This window comes from Bos indicus x Bos taurus, chromosome 29, assembly GCF_003369695.1.
Source record: "Bos indicus x Bos taurus breed Angus x Brahman F1 hybrid chromosome 29, Bos_hybrid_MaternalHap_v2.0, whole genome shotgun sequence".
NCBI classification, from domain to species: domain Eukaryota; kingdom Metazoa; phylum Chordata; class Mammalia; order Artiodactyla; family Bovidae; genus Bos; species Bos indicus x Bos taurus.
This window is the reverse complement of record NC_040104.1, coordinates 441,330-465,332: the sequence shown is the minus strand read 5'-3', so window position 1 is coordinate 465,332 and position 24,003 is coordinate 441,330. Positions and strand designations below refer to the sequence as shown.

The 24,003-nt window shown below is 63.3% G+C and overlaps 1 protein-coding gene across 2 annotated transcripts; it reads right to left on the bottom strand.

The window, feature by feature from the left end:
* Positions 1-273: 273 nt before the first annotated feature.
* Positions 274-23,185, bottom strand: PHRF1 (PHD and ring finger domains 1). Of its 2 annotated transcripts, none has more exons than XM_027532942.1 (18): positions 23,065-23,185; positions 19,351-19,466; positions 18,950-19,048; positions 15,762-15,976; positions 14,805-14,888; positions 13,289-13,407; positions 10,684-10,781; positions 10,238-10,413; positions 9,702-9,828; positions 6,740-6,867; positions 6,134-6,315; positions 5,669-5,788; positions 5,053-5,207; positions 1,991-4,477; positions 1,645-1,802; positions 1,192-1,461; positions 982-1,110; positions 274-604 (listed from the first exon to the last, which is right to left on the bottom strand). In XM_027532942.1, exons 2-18 carry the CDS (start codon positions 19,442-19,444, stop codon positions 461-463), a joined length of 4,785 nt encoding a protein of 1,594 aa, XP_027388743.1. In that variant the 5' UTR covers positions 19,445-19,466; positions 23,065-23,185; the 3' UTR covers positions 274-460. The 2 variants fall into 2 exon arrangements, with proteins under 2 accessions (XP_027388743.1, XP_027388744.1); XM_027532943.1 differs by having other exon boundaries at positions 5,669-5,785; positions 23,065-23,169.
* Between the last annotated feature and the right edge of the window lie 818 nt (positions 23,186-24,003).

Here is a 24,003-nt window from a genome sequence, read left to right as displayed (position 1 = left end):
AACAAACTGCTCGGAGTGCACAGACGTCCCCCTGTGCCAGAGAGGCAGCCCTTGGGTCCCTCTGCTGTGAACGAGGACTCCGTCTGCTTTGCCCAAGGCCTGTTTCTGGCCAGTGGGAACTGCCAACAGGGTGCCACCTGGGAGGTGGGGAGCCAAGTATACACCTGAGCAACTATCTATCTGTGAAACACAAGGGAGCAGAAGGCTCACTAGGGGTGAAGTGCCCACCCGGGCCCACGCTTTCTCACCACCTTTCAAGTACTGAGCCAATCAGACATTTCTAAAGAGAATCCATTTTTGATAAATTAGAACACAGTGGGAACAGTGTGTATCTATAATATACATATAAAAAAGTCCAGTTTCAAACTATGAGCAAAGCAGGTGCACAGACCACGTGTGATCACAGGAACCCTGAAAACGGGAGGGCGGGGTGTGTCCGGTGTTCTGCTCCCGCCGCTCCTCAGCCCTCGGCGCTCTGGGCGGGCGGCTCCTCGCCGGCCTCGGCCCGCCGGTGTCTGCGCATGTGCCGGTACTTGTCCACGTAGGCCTTCACCAGGTTGCCCACCTTCACGGGGTTGATCTCCCCGCTCTTGCTGTGGCAAATCTGGGGGAGGGGGAACAGTGACCCAGACATCCCTCTGCTCCCCACATGGTCATGGATCATGGGGACCAGGCCCTGGGGACCCTGTGAGGGGCAGCGGGCAGGCTGACGTGCGTCTACCTGCTCTGCCCACCACAGGGTGGCTGACAGCCCTCCTCAAGCAATCTGACATGTCCGCCTCTAGGGGTCTCATTTTCCTAGCCGTGAGTGGGGTTAAACGTAGTGTTGCTCAACCTCTTTAACAACCGCTCACAAACAGCAGCCTTTACACCCCAAACACCCAAGTGGCCGGCTACAGCGAGGGGGTGTGGGGTGTGGCCACGCAGCCCCGGGCTCACAGGCCCCGCCCACCCAGCCCAAGGCGCACAGGCCCCGCCCACCTTCTGCACCGCCTTGCGCAGGATGTCCTTATACTCCTCCTTGGTCACCTCCCTCTTCTGGTAGAAGGGCTTGATGGCCAGCTTCACCTCCTCCACGGCCCGCTCCTGCACGTGCAGCTTCTTCATGTACTGGGGGCAAGGACACCGGTGAGGGCTCGGCACCGGGCTACCGGCCCGCGCCTGCCCCTGGAGGAGGAGCAGGGGTCTCACCTCCTCATTCTTGGCCTTCTCTGGGGTCGGCCTGGGGGGAGCCGTCCTCTCCTCAGAGTTGTTGGCAGCAGTGGTGGCGGCAGCGTGGCCAGCTGGCTCTGAGGCTGCAGTCGGGGTGGTGGACACTGGGGCCATGCTCTGGGCCGCCCCGCAGCCCGGGAGGGGCAGGCTCCCCTGGAGGAGGAACTGGACCGCGGGCTGGCTGATAGGTGCATAAGGCGGGATGCCCGATGGCAGGGCTGGGCCAGGGGGCAGGCTGGGGCTCTGTACCTGGGCGAGAACACAGCCTGCTCGGCCTCTGCACACTCACTACCCCGTGCCGCCAACCCCACTTCTGAACCCTAAGAGCCCAGGCAGCAAGGGCTGGTGCGTGCGGCTCTCAGCCCCAAACCAGCCCAGCCCAGCCCACATAGCCTGGGTGCAAGGCCACATCCCTCCAGCCCAGGGGCCCACCTGAGAGGGGTCAGTGTAGGGGAAGCCAGGCTCTGGAAGCGCATAAGCAGGGGCCGGCGGCTCAGAGAAGGGTGCCTGCTGGAACCCAGCCATGGGGCCCACGTCGTCCGATTCCCAGACTCCTTCCCGGGGCTTTTGTGGCCTGTGAAGTGGTGTCCCTGGGGGCCAACATATGGGAGTGGGTGTTCTGGGGCCCTCTAGGCCACAAGACTGCCTCCTGGCTAGAAAATTCCAGAAAAGCGTCCTGAAGCGTCCAGGGCAGGCGCCGCCATCCCACCCCCAACGACCAAGGCAGCCTGGGAGTTACCCAAGGATCACTCCCCGCCCCCTCAAAGTGCCTACTCACACAGGCCTCTGTCATTGGCCGGGGCCCCGCACTCTGCCTCCTGGAGGTTCCAGGTGACCCTCTTCACCAGCGCCTTAGCCCGCAGCAGGGGGTTCTGAGAGGGGCCTTCCTCCTTCCCCACAGGCGTCCCGCCCGGGGCCTGGGCTCCCAGGGCACAGGGCACTGCGGCGGCCTCGTCTGCGTCCTGCTGGAGCAAGTGCTTCTCCTGGGGGCCCTCGGTCCCAGGCGAGGGCTGTGCCACGTCTTCACCGTGGATCCGAGACACCTCCCTCCGGATGATGGCCATGGCCAGACTGGTGTCGTGCTGGGGGCCAGCTGGGGGCATGGTGGTCTTGGGCAGGAGGTCACGCTCTGGGGAGGAGTCCGTGCTCTCCGGGGAGGGCGGGGAACTCATATCATCAAGCTGCATGAAGATGGTGTCACTGGAAAAGTCCTCAAAGAGGTGCCCCGCCTCCACAGAGTCGCCATAGTCCACGTCCTCCGCTGGACACGCGGCCAGCACCTCCGGGACCGGGGCAGTCTTGTGGACTTCGGGCCCTTCTGGCAAGCCGTCTGCTCCTGCTGAGGACGGGGGTCTAGCCGGGGACCTGGCTGGGGGCTCCCTGTCTGGCCTGGGCTCCCCCTGGGGAGCGGGTGCTGCAGAAGCCTCTTTCGGGGCCAACTTCCGCTCAGGGGAGTGGGGGCGGGGCCGCGAGCGCTTCTCCCGGGACCGAGGCCGCCGGTGCGCCCGGGGCCGGTGTTCCGAGCTGGGGGACCTGGACCTTCGCCGCCGCCTCTCGCGGGAGCCGCGCCTGTCTCGGGGCCGCCCCCTCCTCTCCCTGGGGTGCCTAGGGGGCGAGCACTCCCTCCCCCGAGACCTGGACCCTGACCGTCGCCTCTTCTTCCTGCGGCCCTCGCGGTGCTCGTGGGATGAGCTCCCAGGGCTCCCAGAGCGGGAGCGGGACCTCCGACGTCCGCGACCCCAGGAGCCTCTGCCGCGCTCCCTGCTCTTGTCCTTCGCCTTCTTCCGCTTGGCACGCTCGCGGCTGCTGGAGCGCTCGCTGGAGGACCTGCGGCCCCGGGCCTTGGGCCGGTGTCCCTTGGGCTGGTCCTCGCCCGCCGGCGGCGAGGCAGACCTGGAACTCCGGTCTCCTGAGCGGGAAGAGCGGGAGCCTGAGCGGCCGGCACGGTGCTCCCTGGTGGCCGCCCTCGGCTGCGGGCCTTTCTTCCGGCTGCGGGAACTGGAGCGGGAGCGGGAGCGGGAGAGGGAGCGCAGCTCCACGACCCTGTGGGTGGTGGCAGGCGGGGCGTCTGGGCTGGGCGGCGTGTCGGGCTCCACCACAGTCACGCAGGTCACTGTCCGGCCCTCGGAGCCGAAGAAGGAGCTGTGGGGAGGCAGCTCCTCATCGCCCCAGGGCTCCGGGGGGGACGGCCGCTGAGCCTGTGCGCAGGGCTCCTCATCCTGGAGCTCAGGCAGACTGGAGGGCCCCTGGGGGGGCTCCAGCTCTCTCCCCGCCCCTGTCTGCACCGTGTAGGAGGTGACGCAGCGCACGGGGGGCAGCACCGGGGCCTTGGGGCTGTCAACAGAGATGGTCCGCGTGATCTCCGAGGGCAGGAGGCCCAGACGCTCGGGGCTGCTGTTGGCGGAGCTGGAGTCGGAGCCCGTGGGGTTGAAGGGGTCATAGATCTCGCTCTTGAGCTGCTTCGTCTTCCTGACAGAGAAGAGGGGCGAGGGGCTCGCTCTCCTCTGCACCTTGCTGTCCACCGGCCGGAACGTGTTACAGAAGCCAGGGCTGAGCAGTCTGCCAGAATGGGCTGTGTTCCCAGGAATGTTGATCCTGAAACTCTCAAAGGTGGAGCCAACAGCCTTCCCCCGGGCCGGCCCCAGCGGGCCGGGGGGCTGGGGGCCCCCCCCGGAGTGCGTGCTGGGCTCCTGTGCGCCCCGGTTGCTGGGCTCACCCTCCACCCGGGCCCCGCAGCCAGGCTGTCCAGGGCCCTCCCTGCCTGTCAGCCGGCTGATGCAGGAGCTGGGGAGCTCGACGCCCTGCCTACTGGCAGGGCCCTCGTCCCCCCGGCTGCTGTCTCTCCTGATCTTTGGTATCCTGGGGAGCTCGGAGATGTCTGTCCGCCTGGGAGCTGGTCTCGGGGCCTGGCCCGGCACTGTACTCTTGGAGGGCGAGTCAGAACTGCTGTGTGAGGCCTTCAGCGCCGCGGGCCCAAGAGGCAGAGAGTGCTTGCTGTCACCGTTACACTGGCCACCCTCACTCTGCTGTATACCAGGTCTGCTCTCGCTGGACGAGGTCTGAGACTGGCCCAACCGAGGGGTCACCGAGGAGTCCGGCTTTGCCGCTGCCCCCGATGTGAGTGCAGGGACACGGGTGGGGGCGGGGGCGGCCCTGCCCGGGCAGCTGGGCCCCGAGCTCTGTGGCCCGCTTCCCGACTGACGCCCCCCGGCGCCTTCTGGCTCTCTGGATGGACCAGCTGAGTTCTGCTGAAAAGAGACTGGCACTGAAAGACAGAAAGGCCGAGCCGTCGGTCCCGCTGGCCCCGCAAGGGGCTCCACCTCCCCCGGGACGCCCTCTCAGTGCGGTGGGGGGCGGGGGCCCCAGGCTCTCCGTGCTGCGGGCCACGCCCACTTCTGTTTCCTGCGCTCTTTATGCTATTCGTGGATCAGAAAGGGCCTGGGCTCTGACAGACCCCTGAAAAGGGAGCAGCACCCCAGGTTACCACTGACTGCAGCTGTGAGGCCTGGCCTGCCCTCTATGGCCAGATCCACCCCAGCCCTGAGACCCGCCGGGGCCCCGACCTGTGGAGAAGGCCCTGCGCGGGTCTCTGGGGCTGTGAGAGCAGACAAGCAGCTGTGCCGCAGTAAGGAGGGCCTGTGGGCCGCCTGGAAACCCCACCACCAACTGCACTATCAGCAAGCGACGGAAAGACATCTTTAGCCTTTAGCACCCTTACCCACTGCTTGAGAGTAAACCCTAGGGCCGCTGGGTCGGCCACACACAGACTGCCTCCAGGACGTGTGGCCCTAACCCGGGGCGTGCGGAGGGCCGCAGGAGGCCGCGGGCACAGCTGCTCACCTGCCCTCTTGGCGCTGAGGGAGCCGTCGCGGTGGATGATGATGTCGGCACCGTTCATCATCAGAAGGCTCTGGCCAGACAGGATGCTCCCCAGCAGGTCAGGGCTGGGCTCTGTGTCCACTTCTGGCTGGGGGGCCACGGCAGGAGCACCTCTCCTGCAAGCAGACCGGGCACGCCCTGCTGTCTCACCCCTCCAGCCCTGGTGCCCCATGTGCAGGCAGGGACCCCGAGAGAAGGAACAAGACCCACCCCCCAGCAGCTCCCACCAACGGACGGCAGGGCGAGGGGGTAGACGCATGCGAGGCCCTTGGCCCCAGCTACACCGACAGGCGGAGCGCAGGAGCAATGCTGCCTGGCTGGGCCGATGGACTGTCAGCCAGGAAAGAAGGCTGGCTCCTTGCCCAGCCCCGCCCTGCCCTACGCCCCATCCTTGTCCCTGCGCCCCGTGCCCCTGGCCTGGGACTAGCTGCAGCTCTTCCTCACCCACGAGCCAGGGAGAGGCCACAAGAGGCCTCAGGGTGCCATGTGGTAGAGCGCCCACCCGCCGTGGGGTCCACTGTTCTTGCGGGCCTGGGGCCCACCTGCACCCCATCCCATCCTACCCCCCAGGACACACCTGGAGAGCCCCATGGAGATGGGTCTGGCTACAGGCTGGTGGGAGCGCAGGGCTGATCGGGAAAGAACCCTTCTCTTGGCGCTCAGAGGGGAAGCAGGACTTGCAGACGCCTCTTCACTGCTGGGGAGGAACACAGGCCAAAGGGCAGGTGGGCCTGCGTGTCCAGGCCCGGGAACTCCCTCCCACCCTCCACAGCGAGCGGCCCTCGGCAGGCCCCGTGACTCAACGCCGAGCCAGGGCCTGTGCAGGGACCTCGTGTCAGCAGCCGCCCCGGCCTCCGAGTCAGGAGGGATGGGGGCAGACACGCCAGGGGAGCACGGAGCTCTTTTCATTCACCACCTAATGGGGTCTGAGAGCTGCTCAGAGCAAGGAACTTCACAAACAAACCCCGAGAGTGAGCCAGGCCCCAGCGGAAGTGGCGTGTCCACTAGCCTGAGGGAGAGAGCCCAGCCCCTCTGCACCCACCTGTCAAAGGGGTCCAATTCATAGGGGTCTCCAAACAGGGAGAGGGAGGCTGCCCCGATGTCGGCTCGCATCAGCCCCAGAGACGGGTCTGCAGGCTTGTACACGGAGGGGGTGCAGGCTCCACAGGCCGGCCTGCAGAGGCCCAGCGTCCGTGCGATGCGCGAACGAGCCGTGGCTTCATTCTGAACCCAGGGTCAGAGGGAGAAACGACAGGGCTGAGATCCATGGCCTCCGGAAATGCCAGTTCAACTAGGAACCCACGGCACCAAACACGGGGCAGAGGGCTGGCCGCCCCAGAGCCTGAGGGGCGCATGTACTCATCACACAAGGACCCCGCCCAGGCCTCATTCCACCCGCCTCATACCAGGTGCCTGCTACCCTGGGCACAAGAGCCCAACAGGTGGGGCCCTGTGGTTCCAAAAGCCACTCTGCGGTACTCTGAACACACCTCGCTTCAGGCCCGTTTGCAGTCCACGCTGCAGAAATGTGCGTCTTTATTGGTGAGTCTCCAAGTAATTACAGAGACAGCTACTTCGTGCCTCCCGCTGTCCCCCCACCGCACACAGGCCAGAGAACCCCCCTAGGGAGACCCCCGTCCCGGACTACCTTTATCTTCTGTGCTTTCCTCTTCTTCACACGACCTGGGCGTTTCTTCAACCTTGCCCCTGAGCTCCTGCTCTTTGCAGACAATCTGGACGGGGCTTTCTTTCTTCCTGACGTTTTCTTCCGTCTTCCTGCCAAGAGCACGTTGACAGCACTCGCTTTGCTGTCTGCCCCACCCTGCTGTCCCCCCAAGGCTCGGCCGACCAACAACTGTCCACCCCGCCTGGGGGCACTGCTCCCTTACTTCTTATTACGGGGTGTCTACACGCTTCCCCACGGGGGGCCGGGGGGCAGCACACAGCGAGGACGAGGCAAGTCTGAGCCTATGCTGATCTCCAGACCTGATCACTAGAACCAGCAAGGAGACGGTTTACACCACTACGGAACAACATTAGACCAGAGGACGCGAGCCGCTCAGCAGTCTCACCCTGAGGACTGCTCCCAGAGGCTGGGGAACAGAGGACTTCACGGTATGTTTCCAGCAAACATATCCCGAGGACGACCCTGCACAGCCAGCAGCCACCTGGGTGCTCTGGGCAACGGCAGGATCCCCGGCGGCCACAGGGGGCCCCGAGGCCGCACTGCTCCTGCAGCCCCGGAGCACTCAGGAACCTCAGCCCAGAAGTGGGTTCCAAGGAAGACAGGGATCCACCCTTGTGACTGTGCGGTGGAAGCGTGTACACCGAGTCTGGGTCCCTGAGCCCATGACAAAGCTGAGAGCCCTGCGCGATCTCCACGGGAGGACGCTGCCGCAGCAGCTCAGGAACAAGAACTAGTCAGCACAGGAGCAGGCCGGGCGTCAGTGAGCCTGCACCGGCTGCGGAAGCCACGCTCCGTGACGCGGCCGGGAGGGAGGAGCCACTGCGCCATCTCCTCAGTGACTCGCAGACTTGAGCCTGACGGAACTCCACCCACAGCTGAACCAGCCTCAGGCCTCCAGCCACCCAGGAGGTGAGATCTGCCACCAAGAGACCTGCTTGCTCCACCCCATCAAGAGGACAGAGGCGCACGACAGGCAGCCCTAGCGCAGCACAGAGCTCTGCTCCAGCTCTACGTAAACTGCTTTAAAATTCCATCAGGTCTATGACACAGTTAGAACTTCCGATGCCGACAGGCTGCATCGTGAGGCTGTGGAATTACTCATCTCCTCAGGTGTAACAACGGTCTCGGGATTAAGTCAGAGAAAACACTCCCTCTCTTCCAGAAATGTGCCGCGAGACACGCACACGTAAGACGAGGACGTGCTTCAAAGTAACACAGGAGGCGGGGGGCACGGACACACTGGCCGGAAGCGGCCAGGCCCCGGGGAGGAGGTGACGGGGCCTGTGCCCGTGCCCCTCAGCCCCCACAGCTGTGACCACACCTGCAGAGACGTGACACCTGAAGACAGGGAGGGACACAGCAGAGGCGAGCCCGCCTCTCCAGGTGCTGCGGACGAAAGGTGAGCTGCTGGGATTGAGATGTGAGGTCCTGGATGTGAGGGGGCAGAGTCAGGAGAAAGAGAGGAGAAGCGGAACCTCTCACCTGAGCCTGCAGCTCAGGGATCAGCGTGACCTCTGGGTGCAGAGAGCCGTGACCGACCCACCGGTCGCCCTCAGGTCTCGTCTCCACACCCAGCCTGTCCTCTGGGGAGGCCCGGGAGTGCAGGAAGACGGGAGGAGCTGGGCAAGAACACTGCCGCTGCGAGCGGGGTGGGCGCCTCTGACATGGCCCCTCCTGCGCCAACCGGTCTCCTCCTGTCTACTGAGCCAGAGCAGCAGGCACACCCACCCACGGGCACCCATGGGCAAGGGTCTGCACAGCAGCTTCACCGAGGAACAAGCCAGATGCCCGGCACAGGCAGAGGGACGAGCCACGGCACGCCCCGCACCAGAGAACACAAGTGAACCCACAGCCCCGCCACACGGTGACAAACCAGGGCACACATGCGAGCCCCTCCCGAGCGGAACAACGGACGCAGAGACAGCACCAACGGCAGGATGGCAGGCGCCCGCAGGGGCTGCCGGGGGCAGGGTCCGGCTGGAAGGCTCGCCGGCCTCACTGGGAGCCACGTGCCCAGAGTGGATGCCCTTGTCACAGCAAATATGTCTCAATAACACTGGTTTTTCAGATTGTAACCCACTCAATGAAACAGGAGTCCGTGTCTTCTGATTCACACAAGTAGTTAAGCAAGAGGGCCAGCTCCTCTACGGAGCAGAATTCTGACCAGCAAAGACAGAGCATGGAGCAGGAACCGCCAACGATGCTGACCTTTGGTGAAAGCTTCTCCCTGGAAGAAATGAACCGAACTTCCTGGGACAAAGTCACCAAGACTAACACAGAAAAGGCCCAGAAAACGTGAGCAGCATGGCAGCTGCACAGATGCTGAATTACTTCAACAGCCCCCACCCAGGAAAGCCAGGCACAGGGCTGCACCGGCGGGCTGCCCGAGCCAAAGAAAACAGCACGAATCTCCACAAGGCCCCTGCGGGCTCTTCCCGACCCACTCGGGGAGGCTGTGTCACTCTGATGCACGTTCGGGGTGCTGCCACACCAACAGCTGCCCAACAGGGCGTTCTTCAGAGGGACTGCTGCTGCTGCTGCTACTGCTGCTAAGTCACTTCAGTCGTGTCCGACTCTGTGCGACCCCATAGACGGCAGCCCACCAGGCTCCCCCGTCCCTGGGATTCTCCAGGCAAGAACACTGGAGTGGGTTGCCATTTCCTTCTCCAATGCATGTAAGTGAAAAGGGAAAGTGAAGTCGCTCAGTCGGGTCCGACTCTTTGCGACCCCATGGACTGCAGCCTACCAGGCTCCCCGGTCCATGGGATTTTCCAGGCAAGAGTACTGGAGTGGGGTGCCATTGCCTTCTCCGTCAGAGGGACTAACCAGACCCAAACCCCAGGCCTGCAGGGCCTCGGATGCACATGGAGACCAGGCCACGCCACGGCAAGGACCGCGGGCAGCGGGAGCCAGGAACGCCTACCTCCTTTCCTCCTGCGGCGGGCTGGGGCACGCGGCCCGGGGCGCTGGTACACAGCCGTGCTGAGCCCGGCAGCCACGGCTTCAATGGTCTCATCCAGCAGAGAAGACATGAGGTACCTGGGGACACGCTGCGCAGCACAGGATGGCATGGTCAGGGGCGGAGTCGCCTCAGGCCTCTCAAGGGAGCCCGGGGACCCCGAGCCCCACAAGCTGCAGCAACAGACAGCAGGCAGGCTGCGGGGGCTCCCGAGTGCCCATGGGGAGCAGGGTCTGGGAAGGCCTCCCGAGGGGCCAGGTTGGGCACGAAGGCAGGAGGAGCACTCCTGGGCCTTGAGGAGAGCGGACTGCAGGCCTCGACGGTGGGGTCCTGGGCCCAAGCCCACCACGAAGTCCTCAGCCCTCCGGGCTGGCACCACGGCCCGTGAGTGACAGCACTGCCCAGCACCCCCAGGGCCACCTCTCCGCTGCTGCTGCCGCCTCGGGCCCCTCAGCGTCGCTCCCAGCACGCAGTCATCGTGGAGGGCCACAGGGACCCACCTGGAACCTCCTGGCCGTGGAGATCCGGTTCCGGTTCACTGTCGCTCGCACCCTCTCGCTCTGCCTCGTCCTGGCGATGGCCCGTGTCCTCCCCGTGCGGGGCCGAAGCCGGCTGGTGGTGGGCACCACGTCAGCCAAGAGCAGGGAGACCTCTTCCTCGCTCACAGGACCCGCATCTTGGAAGAAAACACCTATGACTGACGCGCTTCGCCACGCCCTGGCCCTGGCAGGGAGACTCAGGAATGGAAGGCAGGGGGCACCTGCCTGGTGCCTGGGCCCTCAGAACCCCCCATTGACCAACCGCATACCCAATGTGCCCTCCCACCCTCGCACCGGAGTCCAACTGAAAGCCAGCCCTGCCAGACAGCCCGATGCCATCTCCCTGGGCCGAGGTGCCTGCCCCCACAGAAAGGGTCTGGGCTGCCTGAGCACAGGCAGCACGTTACCAGCGGCAGAAGCAGCCCCGGGGGTAGCACATTCCGGACAGAACCACTCATCCACTGGAACCTCCTGGAGAGGGGGGTCCAAGCACTCCATGTGGTACCTGGGGGACAAGAGGGTGTCTAAGCCTCACGACAGTGCCCCCATGTGGTGCTGTGCTCTTGTACCCCCATCCACGCTGGAGCCCTAACCCTGCAACGCAACTGCGTCTGGAGATGGACCTGCAGGGATGGTGAAGTTAAGTGAGGTCACCAGGGCGCACTCCAGGCCCCGGGACGGGCGTCTGAGAACAGAGAGGAGATGCAGCGCCCACCCTCACTGACAGCAGCACCGGCCCCGCCTGGGCTGCCGCGGAGGCCCCTCCCGAGGACGCGGGGCAGGCGACTGTGCCTGAGCCGGGGACCCCTGTCCGCTCCCTTCCCCAGGCACTCTGGGCGGCCAGACCTCCTCCATAGGCCTCGGGGCATCTCGGCCCTATGGAAGGGCCCCAATAGCCGCTCAGCTCTCCGCGGGGCACATACTATCTGGAGCCGAGAGACTGGCAACTGGAAGCTGGCAGCTGTACGGGTGGTGCCCACCATTCCTGGGAGGTGGTCTCCAAGGACATGTCATTAGGAGGTCCTTTCCTGCCCACCACCACGGAGGTGGCCCCGCGCCCCCCAGCCCTGAGGAGGAGCTACATCAGCACCAGTTCTGCCCGGCGACACCTGCCCCACAGTGCTTCCTAACTTGTCCTCAGGGGAGCAGTCGAGGAGGAGCCACCAGTGCCAGCACCCTGGAGACTCCAGACAGTGCCAACCCCACGCTGCAACCCGAGCCCGGGCTGGACTCCGCTGCAAAGCCTCCTGCCGCTCCCAGCCCTGCCCTGTGTGAGGTCGCAGGGAGGCAGATCCTGCCCCGATCCCCAGGCTGGACCTCACCCGAGCACCCAGTGGACAGATGCCACAGGCCGACCCCAAGCACCGGGGAGCACCCAGAACCCAAACCATATTTCAGCCTGAGAAATCCCCCTGACGCAGTCAGTCTCAAGAATACCACCCAACACTGAGTGGCATCTCCAGAACTGAGAATGGTTCAACCGTGTTCTCGCCACCACACCCCAGGATCTCAGAGCAGAGGCTGGCGGGGGTGATGTGGGCCCCTCCTGCCCAGTCTGCACCCACAAATCCCTCCACGGAGAAGACAGCTGCAGGCTCAAGCCCGGGAGACCCCCGTGGCCGCTCCTCAAGGAGGCCTGCAGCACTCACACATCTACAGGAACGACCCCCGCCCACGGCAACAGCACAGCCCTGACACGGAGAGGTCCCCACTCACGAGTACCGTTAAGTCAAACACAAACAGAGGGAATCCCTGGTGGTTCAGTGACCATTTCACTGCCAGGGCCCGGGTTCAACCCCTGGTTGAGTAACTAAGGTTCCACAAGCCCCACGGTGCAGTCCCTGCTCCCCCAGAGGTAACAGCTTAAGGGAAAATCGAAGCTTGGCAAATGAACACCCCACTCGGGGCTCCCCAGTGCCCCAGCATCTGCGAGACCACCAGAAAACGCACAGGCTGGTTTCAGGCTCAGGGAAGCCAGAGGCAAGGCTGGTAACCGCGGCCACGCCAGGACCAGCCTCTCCTTCCCCTGCGTGTGGCCTCCCAGCAGCGTCCCGCAGTCCCAGCCCTTCCTGCACAGCCACCCACACTGGAGGCGAGGACGCGGCCTGCCCTGCGTCCCACAGCCACAGTACGTGACGGCGAGGTCCGTGGGCGGGACACCAGGGCCCCGCTTCTGCCCTCCAGATCCAGAGCGACAACAGGCTAAACGTGACTCCCCCAGACACAGCCAAGCTCCGGGACTGCCGCGGAGCAGGCACAGTGCGGTCAGACCTCTGGGGCTGTCACAGGACACGGATGCGGCTGACAGCCATGAGGAAAGAGGGAGGTCCGTGTTCTCAGCGGTGTGAGCCCTGAGGGGGACTGAGAGGCAGGCGGAGGTGCAGCCAGGTCCTGAGAGAGGGCCCTGCTACCAGGGGACAGGGAGACGGCAGGAAGGGGCCCTGGCGGGTGGCCCAGGCAGTCTGCACTGCCCCATGGGCGCCGGTCCTCCAGGGCCCACGCTGCTCCAGGGTGAGGAATGTGCCTGATGGGAAGCAGGAGCCCCCACCGTGTGGACGGACGACACCACGGGCTACCGCGGATACAGGACGGCTGGCAGCCCTGCTGGAAGCCCACCCTGCCCACCTGCCCTGCCGGGGAGGCTCCCACAGCCTGTCCACCCTGGCCCGGCCAGCCCACACCCCCGTTTCCCGCGTCTGCCCTCCGTCCTGAGCTGTAAGGTGCACCTCTGCGAGCAGTCTTAGGAGATGGCTGGGAACGGGGAGGGTGTAAACAGCAACGAGAGAAACAGCCGCAGGGAGGGTAGAGGGGATGGAGCACGTGAGCTCAGGCCAGGCTGGCAGGTGCAGCAGCAGACGCTGGGGTTCAGATGACCTGTGGGGGCTCATGGCGCCGAGCACAGCCGGGCAGGCCTGTGGGGCTGGCGTGCGGAGCAGCGGCCCACAGGCTCCCCTTTAGCACATTGGGGGTCCCAACTTGGAGCCAGGCCCAAAAGGACGGGGAGGGGCTCACCCAGCGTCGCAGCCGTCACAGAGCAGCAGCCGGTCCTCCCGGTCGCTCCGGCCACACACCTCACAGAAGGTCGGGTCTTCATTCTCGTTCTCCCCAAGGTGGGCACTCTCTACTGGAATCTGGGGACAAGAGTGCGCTGAGCACACAGCAAGCAGGATTCAAGCCCCAGAGCTGTTTGTATCGTTCTAAATCGATCCAAAGCAGATTTGCGCACACGGCTTCCGTGGGCCCGGGGGCTCTGAAGTAACACATACGTGGTTTTAACATTCCCTAGCCATTTCAGGACAGCGAGCCCCAAGAAAGAAGTGACTCAACAGAGAACAAGGTGTGCGCTGCAGAAGGACCCCAGGGCAGAGGAACAAAGAGCCAGCCGAGCCCACGGGTGGCGCTGCAGAGCAGGGAGGCGGCGGGCACACATGGACCTGGCCTCAAGCGGGCGCTGCCCCTCGACGGTCACTTCTGCTCCCCATGGTGCCGCCAGCAGGCACCATCTGTGGGGGGCGGGCCGCCTTGGTCTCCTGCCCCGAGTCCCACCCGAGGAGCAGTGTCTGCTCCTCCCTCCCCGCCGTGCTCCCCAGCTTCGCTCCCACACCAGGCAGGCACTCAGGGCCTCCCCGTGCCTCCGGGCTCTCTGCCGGATCTGGACCTATTGGTGTGAGGGGACTTGCACCACCTCTGCCTCCCCACAGAGGACAGCTCAGGGCCCGCCCTAACTCACAGCTACTCAAGCAGAGCCAGCCTGCAAGGAAACTGCCCGCGCTCCCGCGGCCTCTGGGCAGAACAGCAGAGTGCGGGCGGGCACAGGAGGGCATCCCTGCCAGGATGGGGTCGCCCACACAGACTCAGAGAAGTCTGTGTCTCCAAAGCGGAGTCCCCGCTGCCTCTGGCTCCACAGTGAAAAAACAGATCTCTGGCTACAACCAGCCCACTGAGAAGATGTGCAGCCAGTCTGTATGCACCATCCTCCCTGGAAGCACCCCGAGGCTTGTGAGGACCTCCCTGACCAGGGTGGAACCAGGGCCAGACCGTGCAGGCAGGGAGTCTCAACACCAGGCCACCAGGGAACGCCTTCTCTGAGACTAACGCTGCTGCTCAACAAAAGGAGGCCTGCAGAGGCCCCAACAGCGAGGAAGATGCCCGCCCTTAGCTCTCCTGGCCCTGCCCTGTGCCTTCAGAAGTCTGGTCCCGAAAGCTGGCCGCCTCCCAAGTCTCGGGTCCACCCCAGCCTCCCCCACGTGGCTGCTGTGGCTCAGGAACGAAGCAGCTCGGAGAAGCAGAAGAGGCGCGTGGAGTGGAGGGGAGGGAGTCAGGGATGGCCCTGACGCAGAGCCCATACCAGCCAGGCACATAGCACCACCGCCAGCCCAGGCTTTAAGCCTACAGCTGCAAATGGCATTTCAGCAGATTTCTAAAGCGCACGCAACCAATACTTCAGGAGAGCAAATCACCTTTTGAAGGAAGGTTTCCCATGAGACAGGGACCAATGTAGTACACATAAGGGTGCACCTACACTTACCTTCTTCAAGATTTTACCACCAAATTGAGCTCGAATACAAATACACTTAAATATAGTTCGATCAACTGGACAGGAATTGGCATTCTGTAAAAAAATAAAAACTGTATTATAATCTTGAAGAGTCACTGTCACTGTTAACACCACCTCAAAAGGATTTCTCTTAGAAGTTGAGAGCTCCTTTCACAAAAAAACCCAGTCGCTGACTCAGTGCCCGTGTGCACCAGGCCCTGTGCGAGGGCCGAGAGCACAGCCGTGCAGAAGAGAGAAGCCACGCTCCCGTGGCGCGGGGCAGCTCTCCTGGGGAGCCGACACACGAACCATCAGTGCCCAGGAAACAGGAGGGCGCGGGGCAGCAGGCGCACTGGGGGCCAGGTGGGCAGCCGGGCACGGACAAGGTGGCTCGGCACTCGAGTCGCTGCCGCCACCGCCACCCTCACTGCGGAAGGGCGGGTGCGGCGTGGCCAGTCCTGCCCGCGCTCCAGGGCCCACAGCCATGACGGAGGGAAGGGGGGCAGCGGGCGAGGCTGGCGTCCTGAAGCACGGCACGGCCCGGAGCTGCGGCCACTTGTCCTTGGGCTCACACTTCTTTGAGTTTTTTTCACAAAGTTCAGAAGAGGGGCGGGCAGTGCTTCCAGAGCTCACCCTGCAGCACCCACGCCCCCGTGTGCACCACTGCTGCGCTCACGGGTCAGGCTCCGTGTCTGTGAGCTGACCCCTCAGCACACGCCTACCAGCCAGCTCAGCTGGCCGGCAGCCCTGGGCCACCCGGGATTTCTGGCCCATAAACCCCTCTTCTCGTTCTGTGCTCCCCAGAGTGAGCGTCACCAGCCACCCAAGGGCCCAGAGCGTGGACAAAGCAGAGACCAGACCTGCCATCAAGCAGAGACCCAGACCCACGAGAGGCCGGCCAGGGGCTGGTCACCCACACAGAGCCCAGCCTGAAGAAACGCCACGCACCTTGGACCACTCCACAATGCAATCGAGGCAGAAGTAGTGGGCGCAGTTCTCGGGCGTTCCCACAGCCTGCTCCCTGAAAGCATTGAGACAGATCGGGCAGCTCTCGGAGTCGTCATCAGAATTGAACGCACCGCTGCCTTCCAGAGCTCCCTGAGAATCCGCCGCCGCTGCCAACGCGTCCAGGTCGTCACCATCGTCCTCAGACTCCTCGGAACCTTAAGAGGCAAGGTTACAAGTCTGTGAACTGGCGCGCAGGAGGCACAAGGCCCCAGCTGCACTTGGAGCCAAATCGGAACCCCCGCAGGAGGCAGGCGGCCCCCAGGGGCCAGCACGCCTCTGGGCGTAGTGCAGCGGCCTCTGGAGGACACCTCACTCCAGCAGCACCTTCTCAAAGCCGTCAGGGAGCTGCCACCTTCGGGGAAGGCCTTTCCTTTTCCTTTCCTCCAGATCAGAGACCACAAATGCCTAACCAGGCAAGCTGCACACCACAGCCCTAATCAACCTCTAAAAGTTTCTGAGGCCATTCAGCTCGCACAAAAGTCAGTATGCGCTTCAGTTTTCTCTCCCCACTGAACTCCAGTGAATAAAGATCCAAGTCACAGCAAGACGCGGACGAGAGGCGCGGTGGGCAGGGTCCTCGCATGCCCGAGACCCTGCTGTCACACGACATAACCACACGAGCTCTGGAGAGCAGCTTCCTCTGCCGGTTGTACAACCCAAGAGAACAAGAGGCTGACGCACCCTGTCCACCGAGGGGTGGCCTCCAGAACCTAAGCGAGGAGGAGAGGGGGTCCCACCAGGGCAAAGACAGGATGAGAGCCCCACACTGCGGGGCCTGAAACCCGGCAACAAGCCAGACCTTGGGGGAGGACCCTGAGCCTACATAGGAGCGGTGCCTCTGTGACCCCTTGATGTCAACTGGGCAAGACCTGCGCAGAGGACTGGCCGCTGGTATCTGGACTACAGACGACACTGAGACATCAAGTGTGCTCTTCTCAGCTGCTGTGTGTGACAATCTGTTACAAAACAAGAGAACTAAGCTGGGCTCCACAGAATTCTGGAGAGTGCTTTGGCTCAGATACATGCCTGGCTGAGGCCAAGGGCACAGCAGCAGGTGGAGCATGGGAACCGGGTACTCTGGCTCTTCCTCCAGAATCCCAGAAGACCAGGAGCTGAGGGGCAGGCAGAGAGCCGGCCCCTGGAGGCCACCCCGAGTCCCTGAGGGGCAGCAGCCGCCAGCAGTGAGGCGCCGAGGCCGAGCCAGCCGCCCGCCCACCTCATCCCGGGAGCTGCACGACCAGGTCCCAGACAGAAAAGGGCCCAGGAGGAGGAGGTGCAGACACGGGTACCAGCCCAGAGTGGCAGCTGCTGGCACGCCTGCGAACCCAGGCAAGGTGAGGGCAAGGGCCCCGTGAGCAGGGCAGGACCACACAGGGAAGAGCCGAGAGCAAGCTGTGGGGAGGGGCCGCTCGGGGAGGGGCTCGCGGAGCAGAGCAGGAGGGTGTGTGCGCACCACCTGGATAGCTGGTGAGGCACAGATCAGAGTCCTCAGTTCTCCTCTCTCATCAAGACTCGAACAGGTGTTTCTACAGCTGGAACCTGAGCAAACAGCGACACAAGCAAGTGACTTTCGGGAATCAACGTCATGGCGAAAAAGCAACAAGATGGGCAGAAAGAGCTGCAGGCGAGGGGCTCGGCCGACACGAGGCTGTGAGGATGCAGGTCGCTTCTCGGAAGGCAGGCCCCCCGAGCCGTCTAGGTTTTCACCAGCCGGAGATCCCCTCCTTCCCCGCCTGTTTCACAGACTGGCGCTGAAGAACACGGGGTGTACAGTGGCGGGTCGGTGCCCCTCAGCTACAGCTGTGGCCTCCAGGTGCCTGCCCTCCACCAGCACCTCCTCATCACCTGCAGGACTCGGCTCTGTGCCAGCTGCCCGCCAGCACTCTGCCCGCCCCACATACACCACCGCCCAGCTAGCTCTCCTGCCCTCCAGATCACACCTGAGACCTGTCCTTCTGGAAGCTTCTCACCAACCCAAGACCAAAGAACCCAAGCCCACCCCCTTCTCCTGATGTCCCCTAAACAACACCCTTGGCATCTATCCCCCTGAGCTAACCGCTTCTTTGCGCGCTGTCTCTGCCCCTGGATGGTGAGCTCCTGCCCGTCTTCCAGCCCCCTGCACCCAGCCCCTGTCCACTGGCATCCACAGGCCCTGTGGCCTCTGCTCCAGGGCTGAACCTACAAGGACCTCATGTCCTCTGCTGCCAAGCCCCAAGTCTATCTGCAGAAACGAGTGGAACAGCCCCATCGTGACCTGCAGACTCAGCCCAGAGCCGCCTGTGCCTGCAAAGAAGTTACAGTCTAACTCTGGGATAATGTGTCACCAACGTAAGCAAACTCACGCTGCTCCTTCATAGGCACTGCCCCAAACATGTGGGTTACCTCTCTGGAACATTCTAACGCTCATATCCACGGAGCTCCAAGGACTGTGATAGACCAGGTGGATGCCTCAACATCCACGCAGGTCCCAACAGCGGTGTTGGAAGGGAAGCAGCAATGAGCCAAGCTCCTGAAGCCCAGTGCCACACGGGGAGGGGATGGGTGGGACAGTCTGGGGAGCCCACAGGCCACGCGCCAGCCAGGGCGGCGGGGAAGGCCAGGGAAGGCAGCGCGGCAGGTGCGCGGCACTCGGGGCAGGACGTGCACACAGCAAAGCTCCCGCACCTAAGTTCTGAGGTGCAGACTGAGAGTCTTGTAGCAGTTGCTCCACGCCTCTGCCGGCTCTCTCGGGAGTTTGGGAACCAGGGCTCAGGCTACTCTTGCTCTCTAACGGGCTCCGGGTCCACCCTGCCCACAGGTCCGTCCAGCTGCATGCTCCCTGCAAACGCCCTTCACGCTGCTCCCTGTTCTCAGGCCCTTTACCCTCCTGCTGCCATCAGACAAGAGACCTTTCCACTGTGTCGTCAGCCCAACCACATCAACGCGAGCCAGCTGCCCAGCTGAAGACAAAACCCACTGCAGAGGACTTCCAGAGGAGGCCACCGTGTTAGGCAACATCACCCTGACAGCTCACAGCCTCCACTGCCGGGTATGCGGAAGGCGGCAAGCTCACCAAGGCTGTTTTCTGAACAGCAACTCCCGTCACAGCGCGAGGGGACCTGGGGCCCCGAGGATGCCCGTGTTCTCACCAGATCCGTCCTCCAGGTCCCCGTCCGCATCCTCCTCATCGCTGTGCTCGCTGCCAGAGTCGTCCTCAGAGGCGTCGCTGTGGGCATCACTGCTTCCTTCTAGAGCGACAGGGAAGACACAGGCCCGAGGGCAGTGTCACAGCCGAGGCAGCAGAGAGCAGGGCTGGGGAGAAGGTGCACAGGGCGCTCAGAGCACACCTGCCAACAGGGCTCCTGGCAGCACCCGGCCCCCGGGCCAGGCGGCGAGGGTGAGGTGTGCGGGTGGAGGCTCTGGACTTAAGAGCACGTTTGTATTGACCACGTCAACAATAAAGAGCAGACGACGTGCTGCATGTGCACTTGAAGGGCAACGCGTAAAGGCTCACTCCCCGCTCTGGGCGAAGGGGCAGGGGGCGGCTCACCAGCATCGCTGGCCAGGGCGGCAGGACGGAGTCTGGGGTGGCCATCGGGCCCCGGGCTTCGGTCCACAAGCTCGTCCAGGCTGTCGTCATCCATCGCTGGACATGGGCGTTCAGCTCTGAGAGAAGCGAGGGTCGAGTAAGTCCCCTCTGTTCTAGGCTTTGCGTTAAGCTCCCCCGAGACAGTGACAACCGCTATACGTCACACTCCTGCCGACATGCGTCCCGCCGCAGCACAGGAGACAGAACTGGCCCGAAACTGTGCAGGCACACACAGAAGACTGGCTCCTGTCCACAGAGCCACGTTCACAGCCAGATGCCAACTTACAACAAGCCTAATGTAGCCTCAGACCAGCCGTGTTCTTGTTCAGCCACCTTCCACACCTCAACACTCCGCGGGTACCCAAGGCCAGGCTTGAGGGAAACGGCGTATCACAGGCTGAGTCAAAGTGGGGCTTTCAGCGGGGGGTGGGTGCCAGAAGGTCCAGGTGGCAAGCTGGCCCTCTGCCCACACTCCCGTGGCACGTCCCCCTCAGCCACGGCTGGCCAGCCCAGCTCTGCACACCTGCCCCCCACAAGAGGCCACAGGCACCAGCTGGGGCTCCTCTGACCTGGCCTCAGCCCCTCCAGGAACACGGCCAAGTCACCTGCCTACCCAGGAGCAGCATGGGGCCGTGGGGAGCAGGGGCCAGGCTGCCATGTCCACCTGCTCCTGGTCACCACCTGGGGGTGCCGAGCCTGCCTGCTTCTGCCAGTGTAACGGCGAAGACCGAGACCGGTGACCTCACAGACGTAAAGGGACACAAGCACCTTCCTGCCCCAGGGCCTCTGACTTTGGTCTCGAAACAAGGGTTCCTTTCTCATCAGGGCTCCTCACTTCCCTGGTGAGCCTGAGAGGAGACCCCCGCCGTGGCACAGTGCGTTTGTGAGTCCAGTCTGCACATCTAAAGAGCAAGACCAGAGGAACGGAAGCAAAGCAAGAACCGGGGCAGGAGGTGAGGCGGACAGCAGCAAGCCAAGAAGGCAGGAAAGCCTCTCACTCCAGGATCCCACATGCAGGCTTCTCTCCCATGGGTCACACGCCGCGTGCTCCACACACATCAGCTAGCACCTGGGCAGGCGCTATTGCCCCCACCACTGCACAGATGCTCCCGAAGGGCGGTCCCTGATGGGGCTGAGGCCAGGGTCACAGCCAGGGGGTCTCACATCCCAGACAAAGCCCCAGGCTCTGGAACGACGGCTTCTAAAACAGTGAAGGCATGTTAATTTCACTAAATGGCCACCTGCCACACGATGCGTCTGCCTGGAAACAGTCAACTGAGATCATGAACCCTAAAGTCACCACCCTTTTTCCACCTAGCTCCCTAGGGTTGAGAAAATCAGTCAGTCCTGCTCAACTACGGGTCTGCACGCCCCTGCTTGGTGAGTCAGCAGCACGGCAGGGTCCTTCGCTGTCTTCCACCCAAGCCCCGACCACAAGCACTGCTGGAGATGCCGTCGGACGAGACGGTGCCACTGCCCACCCAGGAGCACGGCACCCTCCTGTGCGCATGGCGGCGGCAGGGCCGCTGCAGGTGGACGACCTGTAAGCCTCAGGCTGCACCTGTGACCAGATTCCACAGCGCCATCCTACGACACCTACCTACCGTACCTACCCTGCCCGACTCGTGCGGCAGGGGTCCTGCGCCGGGGACGCTCAGCCTATGGCGGGGTGGGGGTGGGGGGGTCAGTGTTCACACCCAGGAAAGTACCAGGGCAAACTTCAGAAAATGTAACCCTCCAAGGAGACCACAGAGCACCCTCAGGGGCGGTTCACTTGCACAAGGTCAAAAGTACAAGTTAACCCCTGGCTTCTCCCTCAGTAACTGAGACCGAGGCCTGCCTCAGAGAGCTGTCAGAAGAGGTCAGTGTGGCCACGATGGGGTCTGGCCCACGGGGACTTGCCAGGGACACCAGCTCTGGAGGGAGGCTGACTCCCTGTGTCCCTGCACATGTGGGGTTCAGTCCCTCAAGCCCTGTGCTTCGCCATCACAGCCGGGGAGGAGACTTTCCAAAGGCCACCCAATACCCCTCTCCCTTCCGGGCATGGTCACACACAGCACCTTCTGGCAGCGCCCAGGGAGAAGAGCCCGGAGTCTCTGGTACTTCCCAGACCAAGCAGCTGTGCAAACACTAAATAAGAGACCAACATTAGGGACCCCTGGCACCCCGTTTCTCCGTGAGGAACGCTACACTCAAAACACTGCGGGAATGTGACCCTGGCTCAGGACCTACTGGCCCCAGTGGCAGCCCCAGCTCAGATGTGCCTGCCCAGATCCACTATCCCCACCTCCGCTTGCACGTTCCAGACCAATGCCCGGGAAGCCCTTTCTGCAGGAGGCGCACGGCCCCTCCCGGCTGCTGGCCGCCTCCGACAGTGCAGGCAGTGCTCTATGGCTTTTCTGCTCAGTCTCCAAACTTGAGGGAGCCGGGGGAAAATTTAAACGAAAGTAGTATTTCCCTCTATTTTCAAATCCAGGGACTGAAAGCACCTTTTATCCCAACTAAGGAACCAAAAGGCCTTCCGGTGTGGTCACTGGCAGCTGTGCCACGACCAGAACCTGGGTGCCCGTCCCCAGGCCCTGAGCAAGGGTGTTAGGTCCAACGGGCTCAAATCTCATTTTTCATTCGTCGTCTGCCAGAGCAGCTACAAGACCTTGAAACTGTAAGCTGCAATACAAGTCAAAAAGCGAGAGCCCAACCTCCCCACCACCAAAAACAACAACAAACTAGAGTCCAGTAAGGTCTTAGCAGGGTTGAGAGAGAGATCAAGAGTGCATTACAGGGGGCTGCTGGGAGAACCAAAGCCAGGCTGGCTCTGTCAGGGCCCTACTACCAGCCTGGTGCAAAAGAAGAACCAGCTATTGTCATTCTGACTCAACATTCTTTCCCTAAGGAAAAACACCAATGGTTCAGGGAGAGGGCAGGCATGCTAAAGCCCAAGTCAAACCTCACTTCAGCCTTAGGTTCTGTCCAAGTGACCAAAGGCCAAACCGTGGCTCACCAGGTGACTACTATTCTGTTGTTACAGAAACAAGAAGAGTATATAAACTCCACAAAGTTGACAACGATGTAACACAATCCTTGTTACAAAGAAAAAAGAAAAAAAAAACAAAACATGGGCCAGGAATCAGATTCAGGGCTTAGGTTAACAACCGGCCCTGGCTCGGCATTCAGCAGCTGTGTGACGTTGGCAAGTTACTTAACATCTCCAGACTCCAATCTACTTATCTGTAAAAACAAAAAGGCCAATACCTACTCCCGAGAGACTGCTATGAAGACTACGTGAGTTAAGGACCGGGAGACCATCCCAACAACCACACGGGCCTGTCGACACACAGGCGAAGCCAATGAAAGCAAAGAAGACGAGGCGTGGAGACGAGTTAGCAAAGGGTCATACTCCGCTCTCGGAGCGGGGAGAGCGACAGCACAGGGGGCGGGTGCCACAGGACGAGGCGGAGGGCTCCTCGCCTCCCGGGAACCCGCCTGCAGGCGGGCCGCCCGGCCTCTGCGCGAGGCCTCCAGCACCCGCAGGAGGCCGCCGCCGCCCGTCAGCCCGGGGCCTGAGCAGCGCAGGCCTCGGACCGCCGGGCAGGCCTCAGACAAAGCGTGCGGCGCCCGGAGCGGCCCTCCGGCCGGGGCGCTACTGAAACCCGGGACGCCGCGGCCCGCACGTACCCGGAACCGTGCGCCCCGCCGGCCGTTCCCCGCCGCTGCCGCAGGCGCCGCCACAGCAAGAGACACAACTAGGCCCGACCGCCACCGCCGCCGTCGCCTCCGCCGCGCGCTCCTTGACCCGGAAGTACATGGTGCCGGCTTCCGGGGCTTTCCCGCCCCGCCTGTTGGTGGGTACCATAGGGACGAGGGAGGGAAGGAAACGTCTGAGGAGGGGAGAGCGCCGCTACTTGAGCTCAGGCATCTCGAAGCCTTGGGAACACCATTGAATACGTTGTTGTTGTCCAGAAGGACCAGTTTATTGGAAGATCTTGAAGAGTCTACGCCCCCGCCTGTGGGCTGTTCCGAGAGGTACGCCCCCGTCTGGAAGGTGGTACAGTCCAATCCTAGCTCACCGCCCAGGGCGAATGGGAGCGGACGCCCGGCACACCTAGGGCCCCGCCCCCAGCCCGGGCCCCGCCCCGCGCCGTGGCTCCGCCCCCACGCATTCACCGGACCGGATCCCCATTTCTCAGACCCGGAGAGCGCGAGCCGAGGAGAGCTCTCCCGGATCAGCCTGGCGGCGTCCCCGGCCCAACAGCTTTGCGCCGTCCGTTCACGCCACCGAACACTGGCGGACCCTGTGCGCGGGCTCCGCCAGGTGCTGGACAAGAACGAGCCCCCAGCCCAGAGTCCCGCCGGGGCCGCACACAGTAAACAGTGAACCATGTGGATGCTGCGCCGCTCGGTGTGTGAGAAACGGATTCGTGCTCTGATAGAAGAGCCGAGTCCCGGACTCGAGAGCCAGGAGGACTCGCCGGTGGTAGTTAGTGGGTGAGGAGGGACCTGGCCGAGAGGTGCTGGCGGAAGGGGCAGCGGGGGGGAGAGCGCGAGAAGCTGCCAGGACCCCAGAAGCGGGGAGCCCCATCGGCTAGGTGGGGGACAAACGCTGGCTTCTAAGAG

Bases quoted from the DNA above. Each gene is read 5' to 3' on its own strand.
- PHRF1 (XM_027532942.1), bottom strand. From the start codon at position 19,444: ATGGATGACGACAGCCTGGACGAGCTTGTGGACCGAAGCCCGGGGCCC. The intron at 4,478-5,052 runs GTGAGCAGCTGT...TCTGTCTTTCAG, and splicing joins CCTCAGCGCCAAGAGGGCAG to TGCCAGTCTCTTTTCAGCAG. The intron at 1,111-1,191 runs GTGAGACCCCTG...CCTTGCCCCCAG, and splicing joins AGAAGGCCAAGAATGAGGAG to TACATGAAGAAGCTGCACGT.